Genomic DNA, 15,276 nt, shown 5'->3' with positions numbered 1-15,276 from the left:
AATGTAACCCTCATCCTCTGTGAATCTTTGCATATGTGAGTCACACACATGGGATTTGCATTTAAAACTCTCTAATTGGTACCTCTAGCAAGAGATATATAGTGCCTCTAATTAAGTGATGGCAAATGTCACCCTATGTTTTGCGAGGCACACCCTCCTTCTATTTGGGTAACATCGGAATACCTGCTCAATGGAACCAAAGTGCTGCTAATTGCTTCAGGAGGTGCTGGGAAGGCAAAGGTGTGCTCCCCTCATTTATCAAGGTTCCGGGCACTGTGTCAGGACCTGTGGACATCATTGTGACTAGGATGCTTCCTCTCCTTGAAGAGGGGGAAGGAGGGGCAAGGGACCAGCTAATGGCAATGTGGCGGACCTATAGCCTAATAGCAGGCAGTGCAGGGTGACAAGGTGTGCAGAGGAGGACCACTGGAGGAGGGGGTGCTGGAGCTGCATCTGGCAGGATGAACAGGCAGGAGCCAGGAGAAAGGAGTGTGAGGAGAGGGGTAGACAGCACAATGAGGGCAAAGGCATGGGTCACGGAGGGAGCGAGGGTCTTTGGGTGGCTTCCCTGATCTTGTGGTTGGAGAGCAGGAGAGCTTCTGATGGATCCTAGGCAGGGAAGTCAGGACCAGATTTGCCCTTAGGCAGGCCTACCTCCACCTAGACACAGATCCCATCCCACTCTCACTCCAAAGCAAGGAATAAAAATACTTTTTGAAATGCTGTGACAATTATTGTAGTTAGGAGTCATTTTATTGCAAGAACAGACACCCACTCAAACTAGTACAAATTTACAAAATGATGGTTGGTGGAAGAATTATTGAAAGGCTTCACTTGGGAGCCTCTGACAAGCCAAGGCAGGCTGGCAAGTCAGTGAAAGGTGAGCAGGGCCAGGACTGGAGAACAGGAAGCGGGACCAGCCTCTGTGTCTCCTGCAGCTGCTTGGGGTGCTTCTCTTCTCTCTGTATGTCGGCTCCCAAATCCTCTGTCTCCTGACCGATTAGCTTTCTTGGATTTTCATAGCTTTCCATCTCCATTTAAATGTTGGGTTGGGTGATCACTGCATGAACGCCAGCCCCAACTCCTTATGAATTTTCACCTCAAGTGCCCATCGCCAAATACATTATAGTTTCTCGGCCTCTTAAATGAAAGTTTAAAGATCCAACCAATTGACCCAGCCTACTCCACCCACGGATGCCCCCTGGTCTAGGCAATTCTACCAGGAGATGGAGTCAGAAGGAGAAACTGGGCATGACAGGCAAAAGAACAGCCTGACAGTCACTAGAGTGACCTGTTTCCTAGAATGTAGTTAACCTCACTGGAGCATTTTGCAATCAGTATGGTATGTTTTTACGCACAATTCAGTTTTACCCAGGGAGAATTCTGAGGACTGAGGAGCTAGCAATGGCCAGAGGGTCAACTGCAGGATCTAGGTAGAAAGACTCAAAGGGTGAATCATCAGCCACTTGGCCCTGCTGCTTGGATTGAGTGTTAATGCAGTTTTTCAGTGGTGCATTGAGTGGAAGCAGAGAGACGAGAGCCAAGGCGTGTTCTGCGGATGCGTCTGTGTTCTAGTTAAAGGTGCACTGAGGGGCAAGACCTAATTTCTCTATATAAATGGAGCAGAAATATCACACTGGCATTTCCTCTATATGAGTGCAAAGACACAGGCATTTTCCGGATGCTGAAACATCATGGAAAGGAGACAAGACAGAGGCAAGAAGCAGTTCCTAAGGGGGCATGATATGACAGAGTTCAGCCTCGAGAGGAGTTGTATAGCAAACAGGGACATTATCTCGTGAAGAACTGATGAAAAGTCAGTTCTGAAGTTACAACCAAATGGAGCAAAGCGTGTGTTGACTGGCCTCGGTCTACTGGAACAAAAAGGCAAAACGTTTGCCAGGGAAGGGAAGAGATTAAATAGGAAATTACAGCCGAGCCACCAGCATCAATACCTATTGCTTCTTTCTGGAAAGGAGATGGTTCTCCAGTGTCTCTTGAAGCCAGAGTTTGGAAATGGTTCCTGGACGATTCTGTGCAAGCCAATAAGCCTTGGGTGATGTAGATGATATCCATCAGTCCAGCCTCTTGGCTGGCCTTGCCCCTCAAACTATGGTCTCCAACCAAATATAACTATTTACATTCCCCCCATGGTGTAGCAGGGTGCTTTTACCATCGGGCCCTTGCCCATGCAATGTTCCTCTGCCTGGAACCCTCCATATCTTGTATCCCTGCTTAATTCTTACTGCTCATGTCTTAGAATCTACTTTCTCCAGGAGGTAATTCTGGATTACCATGGTGGAGTGAGTGCTTCTCCTCTCTTTTTCCATAGCACTCTGCTTTTCCTCTTCTTACTTACCTCTTGCTATACTGGTTTCGTGGATCCCTTTCTAGTCTGAGAGTCTCTTGAGGATAAGGACTTTGTTTTTGTCCCATATTTATTGAAGTATAATTTACGCACAATACAATTCACTCTTTTTAAATGTGCAAATTGATAAGTTTCAACAAAGACACATAGAGGTGTGACTATCACCACAATCAAGATACAGAATGGTCCTTCAACCCAGAAAGTTCCCTTGTGCCCCTTTGCAAGCAGACTCTAGCAATTACTGATCTGTTATCTATCCTTATACTTTGGCATTTTCCAGAATGTTATATGAACATGTAGTCTTTTGTGTCTGACTTCTTTCATTTCACCAGTGAAATACTTTGGAGATTCATCCATTTTGTTGTATGAATAAGGTGATTTCTTTTCAGTGTGGAGTAGGTGTTCATTATATGGATATACTGCAATTTGTTTATCCATTCACTAGTTGATGGCCACTTTAGTTTCCACTTTGGCACTATTCTGTATAAAGAGTCTATGAACATTTACCTACAAGGGTTTTTGTGTAATTTATTTTTTCATTTCTCTTGGATAAATCCTAGGAATGGAATTGCTGAGCCATTTTATAAGAAATTGCTAAACTGTTTCCGAAGTGACTATATTATTTTACATTCTTACCAGCAATGGATGAATTTCAGTTGCTTCACATCTTCATCAGAACTTGGTATTGTCAGTCTTATTTTAACCATTCTAGTAGTGACATGATGATATCCCATAGTGGCTTTAATTTACACATTTTTGATAACTATTAATGTTGAACATCTTTTCTTGTTCTTATTTGCTGTTCATATATTTACTCTGGTGACAAGTGTGTTCAAATTTTTGCCTTTTTAAAAAAAAAACAGATTATTTGTCTTATTTTTGTGTTGTAAGAGTTCTTTATAAATTTTGGATTCAAGTCCTTTATGAGATATGCTTAGTTAATATTTTCTCATAGTCTGTAACTTTAAAATATTTTCTTTAAATTGTTTTCCAAGAATAGAAATTTATAATTTTTATAAAGTTTGATGAATCAATTTTATCTCTTATGATTCATGCTTGTTTTTGTCTCTTCTAATAAGTCTTCACCTAAACCAAAGACACTCAGGGTTTTTTTCCTATGCTTACTTTTAAAGGTTTTGTAATTTTTACTCCTACATTTAAGATCACGATCTATTTAGAGACAATTTTTGTGTATGACGTGCAGTGGGATTGAAGTTCCAAAGCAACATTTAATGAAAGGACTATCTTCTCCCCCACTGAATTATCTTGGAACCTTTGTCAGAAATTAACCATATGTATGTGTGTCTATTTCTGTACCCTTCATTCTTTCTATTGACCTGTATGTCTATCTTTATGTTAGTATCACACTGTCTTGATTAGAGTAGCTTTATAATAAGTCTTAAAATCAAGTAGTGGAAGTTCTCCAACTTTGCTCTTCTTTTTCAAAATTGTTTTGGCTATATCAGGTCTTTCTCATTTTCATATAAATTTTAGAATTAGCTTAACCATTTAAAAAATTCTGCTATTATTTTGACTTGGGTTGCATTGACACTTATAGATCAGTTAGGGGAAAATTTACATCTTAACTATGTCGAGTCTACCAAATCATGAACACTGTCTATCTCTCTACTAAGACCTCTCCAGGTCTTCATTAAATTCTCTCAGCAATATCTTAGAGAATTTACAGATCTTTCATGTGTTTTGTGAAAGTTATTCCTAAATGTTTCAATTTTTGATGCTATTATATTAATATTTTTAAATTTAAATTTCCAATTGTTTATTTCTAATACATAGAAATACAATTGATTTTTTTTTAAAGATTTATTTTTTTTATTGATTGATTGATTGATTGATTGCTATGTTGGGTCTTCGTTTCTGTGCTAGGGCTTTCTCTAGTTGCGGCAAGCGGGGGCCACTCTTCTTCGCGGTGCACGGGCCTCTCACTATCGTGGCCTCTCTTGCTGCGGAGCACAGGCTCCAGACGCGCAGGCTCAGTAACTGTGGCTCACGGGCCCAGTTGCTCCGCGGCATGTGGGATCTTCCCGGACCAGGGATCGAACCCGTGTCCCCTGCATTAGCAGGCAGATTCTCAACCACTGCGCCACCAGGGAAGCCCACAATTGATTTTTATAGATTGACTTTCTGTCCTGTGACTTTCCTAAACTCATTTATTAGCTCTAGTAGTACTTTTGTAGATTCTGTAGATTTTGCTTCATTGATGATCATGTTCTCTGAAAATAAAGACAATTTTACTTTTTCATTTCCAACTTGAATGGGAAAATATTCACTCTTTAATCATTAAGTATGATGTTAGCTATAGATTTTTGTAAAAGCTTTTTATCTGAGTAAAGAATTTCCTTCTATTCCTCATTTGCTGATAGATTTAATTATGAATGAATGTTGAATTTTGTCAAATGCTTTTTTCAGGGACATTTTCCCCCATTTTACCGCCGATGTTTAGACTGTTTCTGCACATTTTAAGTACTCCATAGATATTTGTTGAATAAATGAGGCTGGGCTAAATACCTCTGAGAATGTAAGGTTATACTTCAACCATTCAGAAGCATAAGATGAGCTAGGGGGACTTCAGAGTATTTGAATGCTTAGTCATGTCAGGAGTACTAGATTTGCCTAAATGATCATGCAGTTTTTACAATATTCCTATGAAGAAAGTGTCTCCATTTTACAAATGAGGAATGAATAATAGATAGAAAGATTAAAAAGCTATAATATTGTTGGGATGTGGGGATGTAGTTCTGTGTTTCATTACTCAACAGAAATAAAAAGACAATCAAGACAATCATTAATTTCAGAAAATAAAAAAATAAACAATATGATATTGCTTATATGCAGAATCTAAAAAAAAATGATACAATGAACTTATTAACAAAACAGAGACAGACTCACAGACTTAGAGAACGAACTTATGGTTACCAGAGCAGAAGGGTGGGATGGGGGGGGGGAGATAGTCAGGGAGTTTGGGATTGACATGTATACACTGCTATATTTAAAATGGATAACCAACCAGGACCTATTATATAGCACATGGAACTCTGCTCAGTATTACTATGAAACAACCTAAATGGGAAAATAATTTGAAAAAGAATGGATACAGGTATATGTATAACTAAATCACTTTGCTGTACACCTGAAACTAACACAACATTGTTAATCAACTATACTCCAATATAAAATAAAAAGTTAAAAAAAAATGAAGGATGCTGGTTCCAAATATAATGCAAGTTAAAATGGAGGATGATTCAGCCATTTGATGGAATGAATAAATCAAGAATCCAACTGGTCTCTATACAAGGAATGGTGTTCTTGGAATGATGGTTGGACCACTAAGAAGGAAAAGTAATCCTTGCACGATACTTGGCTCAGCCATGAATGGTATCCTCATAGTCAAAATAATGTAAATTTAAGTTATTGGTTTGCAACCGTGAGGATTTGATCTATACACAAAGCAAAGAAGATTTCATTGGGGTTACTCATCAAAGTGCAAATGTTTATCAACCTTGACAAAGCAAAAGTTGAGATAGATCTGAAAGAAGTTAGAAAGTGGGAGAGAAATCAAGAAATTTTAGGAATATGAACCTTTTTATTTTCCAAAAAGGGAATATTTAAACCCCTCTGAGACTCAGTTCCTCACCTGCACAATGAGATATGAAGTCTCATCTAGAGGGTTTGTTGTGAGGATTAATGAATGAATGTAAAATGCCTAATATGTGGTAGGTACTCAACTAACTATAGTAGTGATAGAGAGGAGAATCCCCACTAATGATGCAGAAATCTCGACTTCTTAACTTCAGGGTCTGCAGAGCACCTTTCCTGCGACACTTTCACTGCCCAGAGAGCAGGGAGGTAATGAAAGAGCAGGGGCTATGTGGCCAGCCGAGGACATCTGAATGACATGACAACCCTGTGGGCGGTGTCAGCTTCCCCATTTTACAGCTGAGGGAGTTGAGATGCTGCGTGGCCAACTGACTTGCACTGAATTAGCCCTGAAGTGGCTAAACCAGGGCCACAACCCAGCAACCATGACTCTAGATTCCGTTGTCTGCCACTGAGCTAAGTGGCACGTGAATCTGCAACACTGGGTAAGCTCCTGGTATATCTTCTGTACACATTTCTAATGAATAGGCCCCTAGGTTTAATTAAAGGAAAAAAAGATAATTATTTTTCCCAACAGTTGCAAATTATTTACATTGCATTTGTGTTGATGGCTAATAAAAGAGCAAAGGAGCGTGGGGACAGCCCAGAGTGGCTGTAATTCTTCTAGGGGCCATAATGAAGCACTAGTTTGAATGCCAACAAGCGAGCATAGATGAGCCTGCTGCCCCATTAAGACCTGTTCTAGGCAAGCGGTTCTCTACCCTGGGCATGATTCAATCATCAGAAATAGGTCTCCGAGGCCAACACCTGAGAATAGCAACGCATATGTCCATGCCCCGCTGAACTGCCCCTCGGTTAGTTCACGGTTGCTGTGGAATGGGTGACAAAGGGCAAAACAGTGGCCCAGGTTGAGCCTACCACCAATCCTGGAACAGCTCTTAACTGACCTTTTAAAGCATGATGGAGTGGGAAGGGGACAGAGCCACTGCCACAGACCTGTTCTCAAATCTATGTATAAGCTTTTGCTTTGCCATGGCTATTGAAACAATATGTAATATGTATTGTGTGTATAATATATATTATAATGTGGGTTATATAGTGTAATGTGTATTACATATATTATGATATGTGTGTGTGTGGGGGGCACTTTTTGGATATCATTATGTAGGAAAGAGTTTTGGGTTTTCACCATTGTTAGTTATTAACCCTGTGGCCATCTTGGGAAAGTCACACCTTGTGAAAGTAGTTTCTTTGTCATTTTCATAATGATCACACCTACCTCTCAGGTTGCTGGGGGGAGCATTACATATATGACAACATCTCTTAAACTGTGAAGCAAGGTGTGAGGATTAACATTAGGACAGCTTTGATTATTCTAGGGCTCCCTCTAATCTGTCATTTCATTTCTAAAGCAGCTACTCTGCACCCAGATTCCTGTGGGGGAATAAAAGGACAAACCAAGGAGCTCCCAGTTGAAGAATTAGATTAACAGTTTAGAAAGATCACTCTTAATGTCAGTCTGGAGGATGGATTGGAATGGGACAAGACTTCTTACTGGAAGACAAGTCAAGAAGCCATTGCAGCTATTCTCATAGGAGAGCTGGGCCAGAGACAAATCAAGGGGCTGGAATTAGCAGAAATAAGATATTCACCAGATGAGATTTTCACATAGGACTATTACACCAATCCTGGTACAAGTCTTAGTGCTGGTTGACTTTAAGTTATCTTGTATTCATTTGCTAATAACAAAGTACCACAAACTGGATGTCTTAGAACAGCAGGAATTTATTGTCTCACAGTTCTGGAGGCCAGAAGTCTGAAATCAAATTGTCAGCAGGACCATGTCTGCTCTGAAGGTCTCTCTTGTAGATTTTGGTAGTTCCTTGGCTTGTGACAACACAACTTCACTCTTCACGTGGCGTTCTCCCTGTGTGCATGTCTGTCTCTGTGGCCAAATTTCCACTTTTTATAAGGACACCAGTCATTTTGGCCCACCCTAATAACCTCATTTTAACTTGATTACCTCTATAAAGACCCTATCTTCAAATAAATCACATTGCAAGGTACTGGAGGTTAGGACTCCAGTCCATCTTTTGGGGGAGACACCTCAACCAGTAATATATATTTGATACGTATTTTAAGTGTATTAATTGTACATTATACAGTATATCATTCAGCTGATCAAATTATTGAAGAGCAACTTAAAATGCTATATAATTTAGACCATTTAGATAGACTCAGTCTTTAATGGATCAGAAAATATTCAAATGTTTGTTGTATATTTACACATTTGTTGGTACTTATCCGTATACATGTATATAAGATTCAGTAACAGCTCCTAATGATGGATTGGATAAGATTGAGGTCAGAAATCCCCACATGCAGTTGTAATCTGCTAGTTTGTTGATTAATAACGGACTTTAACTCTGAAACATCTCTGAATAGATAGTAGCATTTAAGAATTAAAGCTTTTGATTAATTTTTTAAAATATCTATACTGGGCATCTAGAAATAGAAATAATGGGATTTGGGCAATATTCATAATATTATTATGGATTCAAATAATGATCTTAAAAGTCAATCATTTTGTTTTATTTTTTCCACTGTTTTCCAGTGAACAAGCACAAGCCATGGATTGAGACTTCGTATCATGGGGTCATAACAGAGAACAATGACACAGTCATTTTGGACCCACCACTTGTCGCCCTGGATAAAGATGCACCGGTTCCTTTTGCAGGTGAGACGATAGCTTAGCATGGTTAGGCTCTGCTCATTTGGGAGACAAGTTGGGAAACCTCCACGAAACCCAGGCTTGGGCTTTATTGCTCTTGTCACCACCTGTGGCTCTCACAGATCAGCTTGTGCTTTCAAAGCTGTATGCTTCTTCTGATTCCTGGTGTGGATTCTGTATCTCCTTATGGTTTTTCTCCTTGGTGTTGCCTCCAATGCAAGACCCTTATATCTTCTTCTTCTGAGAGATGGTATATAGCTGAAGTGGCCTCTGGAGTTGGAAAAGCTGGGCCAGCAAGGCCTGTGGGGGAATTTTCCCTCTGGAAAGAGGGAAAATTCTGTATCTTCTCATCAACACGAGAAGATGTGTAACCCACTGTCCCCACTACCCACATATCATGAACAGGTGAAGACTTGTAACTTGGTAGATTGACAAGAGAAAAAGGAAAGAAAAAAGGATCCGGAGTTATTTGCTAAGGTTAGGACAAGCTTGTGCCCTTAAGCTTCAAAATGGGTGTGGCCTTTAGAGGAGGAATCTGGAGGCAGTGTCATTTTGCCCTTGCAGCTTGTGGCTAGAGAGCCTTCTCATTGTCATCAAGATGACCACTGCTTCCTCCTCTAACCTCCTGCAAGGGCCAGGTCCCAGGAGGGGTGTGTGAAAGAAGATGGCTGTGTCTCATGTTTCCATAGATTTTGGCAAAAAAAAGAGGATGGGTGATGGCGGGGCAGGGCGGGGCGGGGCGGGGAGGGGTTGGACAGAGAATTTCTGAAGATGCCTACATCATGAGTGATATTGTTAACATTTTATAATTGTCAGGAGAAAGACAGGAAATTTAATGAAGGTTTTCAAGATTTCTGGAAGATTGCTTTATGATAGATGGGTGCCAGGCTGAGGTTTTTACCATGATGAAGTCTAGTTTTTATGACAGTTTGTCTGTTACATTATGAGCTACTTGGGCAGAAAAAAATGGCTCTTTCACACTTCTAAGAGATAAGCTCTGTGAAGTCCTTTTTTTCATTATGGAACATTATAAAGTAAGGAGTGAGGGGGTGAGTTAAATGGGGAAATTCAGCCTTATGTGAAGACAAACCCATAAGCATTCTTGCAGAGCATGGGAGAGATATTCTAGACTCTCAGAAGAAGGCTTAATCTTTATTTTATGTAGAATGATAACCACCAAGGGTACCTAACTGTGACTTCCATGGTGTTTAGAGTTGGGACATTTCCATACATCTTCCAGCCATCCTCAGAGGTCCCAGCTCAACCAAAGGCCACTTGGCAGTGTAAATCCCATGCTATCTTTTCCACAGTAGATGAGGTGTCTTCCCCAGACCTTCTTTACCAGCCTGGGAATATTCCAACTCATCCCCTTCTTGAACATAACTATACTGAGGTTAATCATCAATTCTCACCAACCCACTGGAAATGAGATTTTAAAACAAACACTAGCAAAAATGTTTGGGTCATGGGAATGTTTGGACTGGCATGCACTGTGCACTTAAAAAAATGAAATAGAGACAGCATTTAGAAGTTGGGAAAGTTTGCATAAAACTGCAGGATTCTGGTTTATCTTGATGAATTAGATCTGAAATACAGAGCTGTGTTGTGGCTTCCCTCATTAGACTGAGCATGTGCAGGTCCTTTATTCATCTTTCCATTCAAGTGCGTGACCCCTCTTTAAGATATAAGAGAAAAAACTAATGACATATTAAATGGGAAGTAAACAGATGCTTTTAAGTCACTGTAAGGTAGAGAGGCTAACACTTTAAAAGATGAAGGATGTGTCTGATTATTCGTTGTGTCTGCCTCAGTATAGCCCTGTTCTCATCCAGTAGTGTACTAGGAAACTGAGGTCGTTGAACAAGCTGTTCTACAGTAAACTTATAAACTCTAATGTAAAGACTAAAATGGAAAAAAAATTTCAAGCAAATCTGCTATTTGAAAGTTTGGATTACAAACACTTACCTTCCTTGGTTGTCAACCTGAAGGACAGTTAATCATTTCACCTGAAGATTGACCAAAGGATTTCCTTCAATGCTAAATTCATCAAATACTTTTAAACTTTAAGTTGTATTCTGACCATCAGACGTGACCACGGGTGTTCTGACACCTCTTGAAACTAAGGTTTGCTTCTAAGCGAAGCCCTGAGCAGTTATTTCCATCTGAAGACAATCTCTACACTCCGCCTGATATTTGCAGCTGCGTTTAAAAAAAAAAATCTAGCTTAATGCATCAAAATATAATCTTGCAAGTTCTTAAGAGTAAAAAGTAAAGGTGCTTTTTAGAATGGTCAAAGCTATTTTTCTCAGCGTTATTTATGATTGGCTCTGAGATAGGACACAGACACTAACCAGCCATCCGTGCTGCAAAGAACATTTATCTTAAAACATTTAAAACATTTATCTTAAAAATAAAATACTGAAGATTTATTTCAGATCCCTATCATTCTCATAAAATTGAAAAATTCATATCTGCCAGCTCCATCACTTCTTGAAGTCAACTGCAGCTTTTGGTTCCCCCCCCCCCCCCATCAACTGCTCTGGTATTGTGTGTCAGTTTTTCCACCCGCATCCCAGTGGTCTTTATTTCCAGCTTAGCCAGTGAGATGAGCTACAAACTCATGGGGAGATGGTTCCATCCGTATCACTTTTGCTCTGTCTTGTTTCTCTTGAGATTCTCCCTCTTTAAAAACTTTTTAAGAAAATTTCCTACCTAAAATATCACTCATTTAAATAAAAATCATGATTGAATTTTGTGGATAAATACAAAATTCAGGGATATAAAATAGCTTTTATTATATATCTCCTGATTATGACAATGTGTTTATTGTAGAAAATGTGAAATCTTCTTACCCCCAGAGAAAGTCTCTGTTAACATTTTAGTGTATTTCTTTCCAGTCATTTTGCTACTCTGTTTTAATCCAAAAATAGTGATACACTTTATATTCAATATTATAACTTATTTTTCCTACTAATGAATATACACCATTTTATTAAATACTCTTCTGCATCTCATTAAATGGCTGCATGATTTCCAACTCAATGAATATTCTACAGTTTACCGTTCTTTTACTTTTTTCCAGCTTTATTGAGATATAATTGACATACAGCATTGTGTAAGTTTAAGGCATACAACGTGTTGACTTGATACACTTATATGTTGCAAAATGATTACCACTGCATAGTGTTACCTAACACCTCCATCTCCTCATGTAATTACCACTTCTTTTTGTGGTGACAATATGTAAGGTCTACTTTCTTAGCAATTTTCAAGTATATAATATAATATTATTAACTCTAATCACCATGCTGAACATTAGATCTCCCAAACTCATAACTTGAAGTTTGTACCCTTTGACTGACATCTCCACATTTCTCCACCACAACCCCTGGTAACCACCATTCTGCTCTCTGTTTCTATGAATTCAGCTTTTTCACTGTCCACATATAAGTGATATCATACAGTATTTATCATTCTCTGTCTGACATTTCACTTAGCATGCTGCCCTCAAGGTCCATCCATATTGTCACAAATGGCAGGATTTCCTTCTTTTTCATATGAGAAATTTGAGATTTCTCAGCCATTATTATGGCTGAATAATGTCTGTATACATCTCCTTTATTCATTCATCCATTGACAGACAGGTAGTTTCCATATCTTGGCTATTGTGAATAATGCTGCAATGAACATGGGAAGGCAGATAATCTCTTGAAGACCCTGATTTCATTTCCTTTGGGTATATACCCAGAAGTGAGATTGCTGGATTCTATGGTTGTTCGGTTTTTAATTTTTTGAGGAACCTCCATACTGTTCTCCATAGTGGTTGTACCAATTTACATTCCCATCAGCAGTGCACAAGGGTTCCCTTTTCTCCACACCCGCTCCAGCATTTATCATTTGTAGACTTTTTGATGATGGCCATTCAGACTGGTGTGAGATGACGGGCAATTTGTCTATTTCAAGTCTTTTTTATTACAATATGTGTCTACATTTCTGATTCTATCATTTGGATGGATTTCAGAATTGGAATTAATTGGTCAAATATTTTAAAGTTCTGAAACCTGTTAAAATGCTTTCCAGAGAAGTTGTGTACATTTGCAGTCACATTCACACACATCTCTCATTCCCTGACCCTGTATGGCTCATTCTAATGGTGTGGTTTCATGGCAATAATATGGATTCACCAATTACAGTAGTCTCATTCTTTTCATCTGTGGAATAAATATATAAGCTTCCCAGGGTTGCTGTGTTGATTACATTTAAAGAATGTCTAGGATGCATGTTGCAAAGATTCAAGATATAGTAGAAGTTCTGTAAATTTGAGTTTACTTTTCATGATCCTTCTCTCTTCTTTCATAGAGGAGATCACTAACTCACAGGGAGCCCAAGAAAGTTGCTCAGTGTCCCAGAGCAGGCTAGCCGTGGGGCTGGGATTGGAGCCCAGGGCTTTCATCCTTGCTGTGAATTCCCTTTCCCTGTGATATTTCCATTTGATTCCTGCCACAGCTGATGAGCAGAGGCGCTCTCTCTCAGTCAGTGAAACCTCCCTCAGACCTCAGTCAAGTCCATGAGACCTGACTCAGTTCTCAACCCGGTGTCTGAGCTCAGTGGACATGATCTTAGAGAATCACATACAGAAAAATCCTTGAGTCATAATGCAAATTCTGTCCACTGCATGGCAAAAAAATGGTAATGAAAGCAAGCTGGGCACACCGTGAAATTATTAATTTCTACATGAGCCCCACTGAGGCCTGTTAGGAAACCGTGGAAACTTTTAAATTTAAAGGGAATTAGATTGCCTTTCAGAGGTAATAGAACTGCTCATTTGTCTACACTGGGCCAGTCTGGACTTGTCTTTTGGGAGGACGGTGCTACAGAGAATGATAAGGCATAATTGGCTGGCTTCCCAGCCTGGGTGACTCTCTGAAGGCTGCCCAGAAAATTGCCTGGGACATGGTTTGGCCTGGTTTGATTAGCTGGTTGTAGCGGAAGGTGCTTTTTCCTCCGTGGTTGTCTCCATGGGTCCTCCTTGTTCTGCCCAGCATCTGCCCATCTATCTGCCTCCTTGTCTTTGGACCCACCCAGGGCCCTTGTTTGTGCTTTGGGCCCCAAAGCTGCCCAATGGCAGAGACCCTCCCTGGGGGTTTGTACAGCGATGGTGTCTTATAGCGAAAAAGGAATCCTGGATTGTTTGGTTATGTGGCAGTCTGGGGACAACCAGTTAACTAATGCAGGGGAAAGTCATCTGTGAATTGTGCAGAATTCTGTAAATGTTAGTTGAAAATGAACGTCCCCTTACATTCTACCTATCATTTATCCCTGTGGAGTAACCTATTAGTTGCAAGATATACTTTTAGATTACCGCAGACCATGTGCCCTTTTATTATAAACACACACACACACACACACACACACACACGTGTGCCAGCTCCTGCACACACAAAATTACATCCAAGCCTCATACCAACCCTGTGGAAAAAGTAGGTTAGCTGTTATGATTCAGTTTTGCAAGTAAGGACATTGAGACTTAGAGAAATTAAGCAACTGTTCCAGGTTACCAAGCTAAGGACAGACCAGCCCTGTCACTCAATTCCAGACCCTCAGACTCCAAGTCCTGCCTTCTTTCCCCTCTGCCGATTGTCCAGTGTTTGAGGCGTATGTCACTGGCAGTAGAAGATTTCCACGGTACCCGGACATAGTGTTAAAGAAAGTTGAGCCCCATGCTAATCCATTCCCTTTTAACTTCCTTTTTTAATCTTTCTGATTATGTCAAGGAGAGAGGTGCAATTTGGGAGGCTCAAGATGTCTTCAGCACCTCTCAAACACTTGCTAATCTCTCTTTTTGACAAAGATAGAGCAAGCGCTATCCCAATAGCACTCCGTAGGCAATAGCACTGTGCTAGAATTTTAATAACATTCTGTTGTATTTTATTTAGATTACGCTCTATTTGAGGCACCTATTGCTGGCTTTTCAGTTTTCTTTTTAAATAAATTCAACGAAGTTTTTAAAACCCCAATTTAAAGAAAAATGTAAGTAAATAAGTATTTAGGTAGTTTATGGCAGTGGCAAAAAACCACGAAAGAGGGTCTTTGGCTGAGTACCACGTGGATACCAGGCAATGGCCCCATCCAGGCCTCACTGCCCCATCCAGCAACCTCAGGATCACCGGCACTGGACACAGCCATCTTCAGTCTGTCCTGCCCCACGGCTCTCTGAGCTGTGGTCCTGGCAGCAGAGGGGCGGTCTGTGTCAGCCTCACCACGGATGCGCCTTTGCGTTCCAAGTTGGTTGCCGCGGGGGTCGTTCCTGAGGGCCAGAGGGCGGTGTCCCACCCTGCTCTCTCTGAGCATTCACTTGGCCTCAGCCAGAGGTCAGTGCATAACAGGTCCTGCAGAGAATCAGGTTTAGACTTAGCTCTGGAATCTACAATGTGGGCTACTGCCTTGGACCTCCCAGAGTTGGAATCTAGCATAAACAGGAACCAGCATCTAGTCATTCAAATACATGTGAAAATTACTAAAAAGAATAAAGAATAAAACAGTATACCCATACTCCTAAAAC

General features: G+C 40.2%; 1 protein-coding gene across 1 annotated transcript in view; it reads left to right on the top strand.

Annotated features, from left to right (window-relative positions):
- Positions 1 to 15,276, top strand: part of CLSTN2 (calsyntenin 2) — a 657,417-nt gene that overhangs the window by 238,277 nt on the left and 403,864 nt on the right. Inside the window, exon 2 of the mRNA XM_082392369.1 lies at positions 8,598 to 8,720. Within this exon, the coding sequence (XP_082248495.1) occupies positions 8,598 to 8,720 (123 nt within the window). The remainder of the gene's footprint in view (positions 1 to 8,597; positions 8,721 to 15,276) is intronic.

This window comes from Balaenoptera borealis (assembly GCF_965194805.1).
Source record: "Balaenoptera borealis genome assembly, chromosome: 5".
Classification (NCBI taxonomy): Eukaryota; Metazoa; Chordata; class Mammalia; order Artiodactyla; family Balaenopteridae; genus Balaenoptera; species Balaenoptera borealis.
Note: the sequence above shows the minus strand (reverse complement) of the source record. Positions and strands in the feature narration are given on the sequence as shown.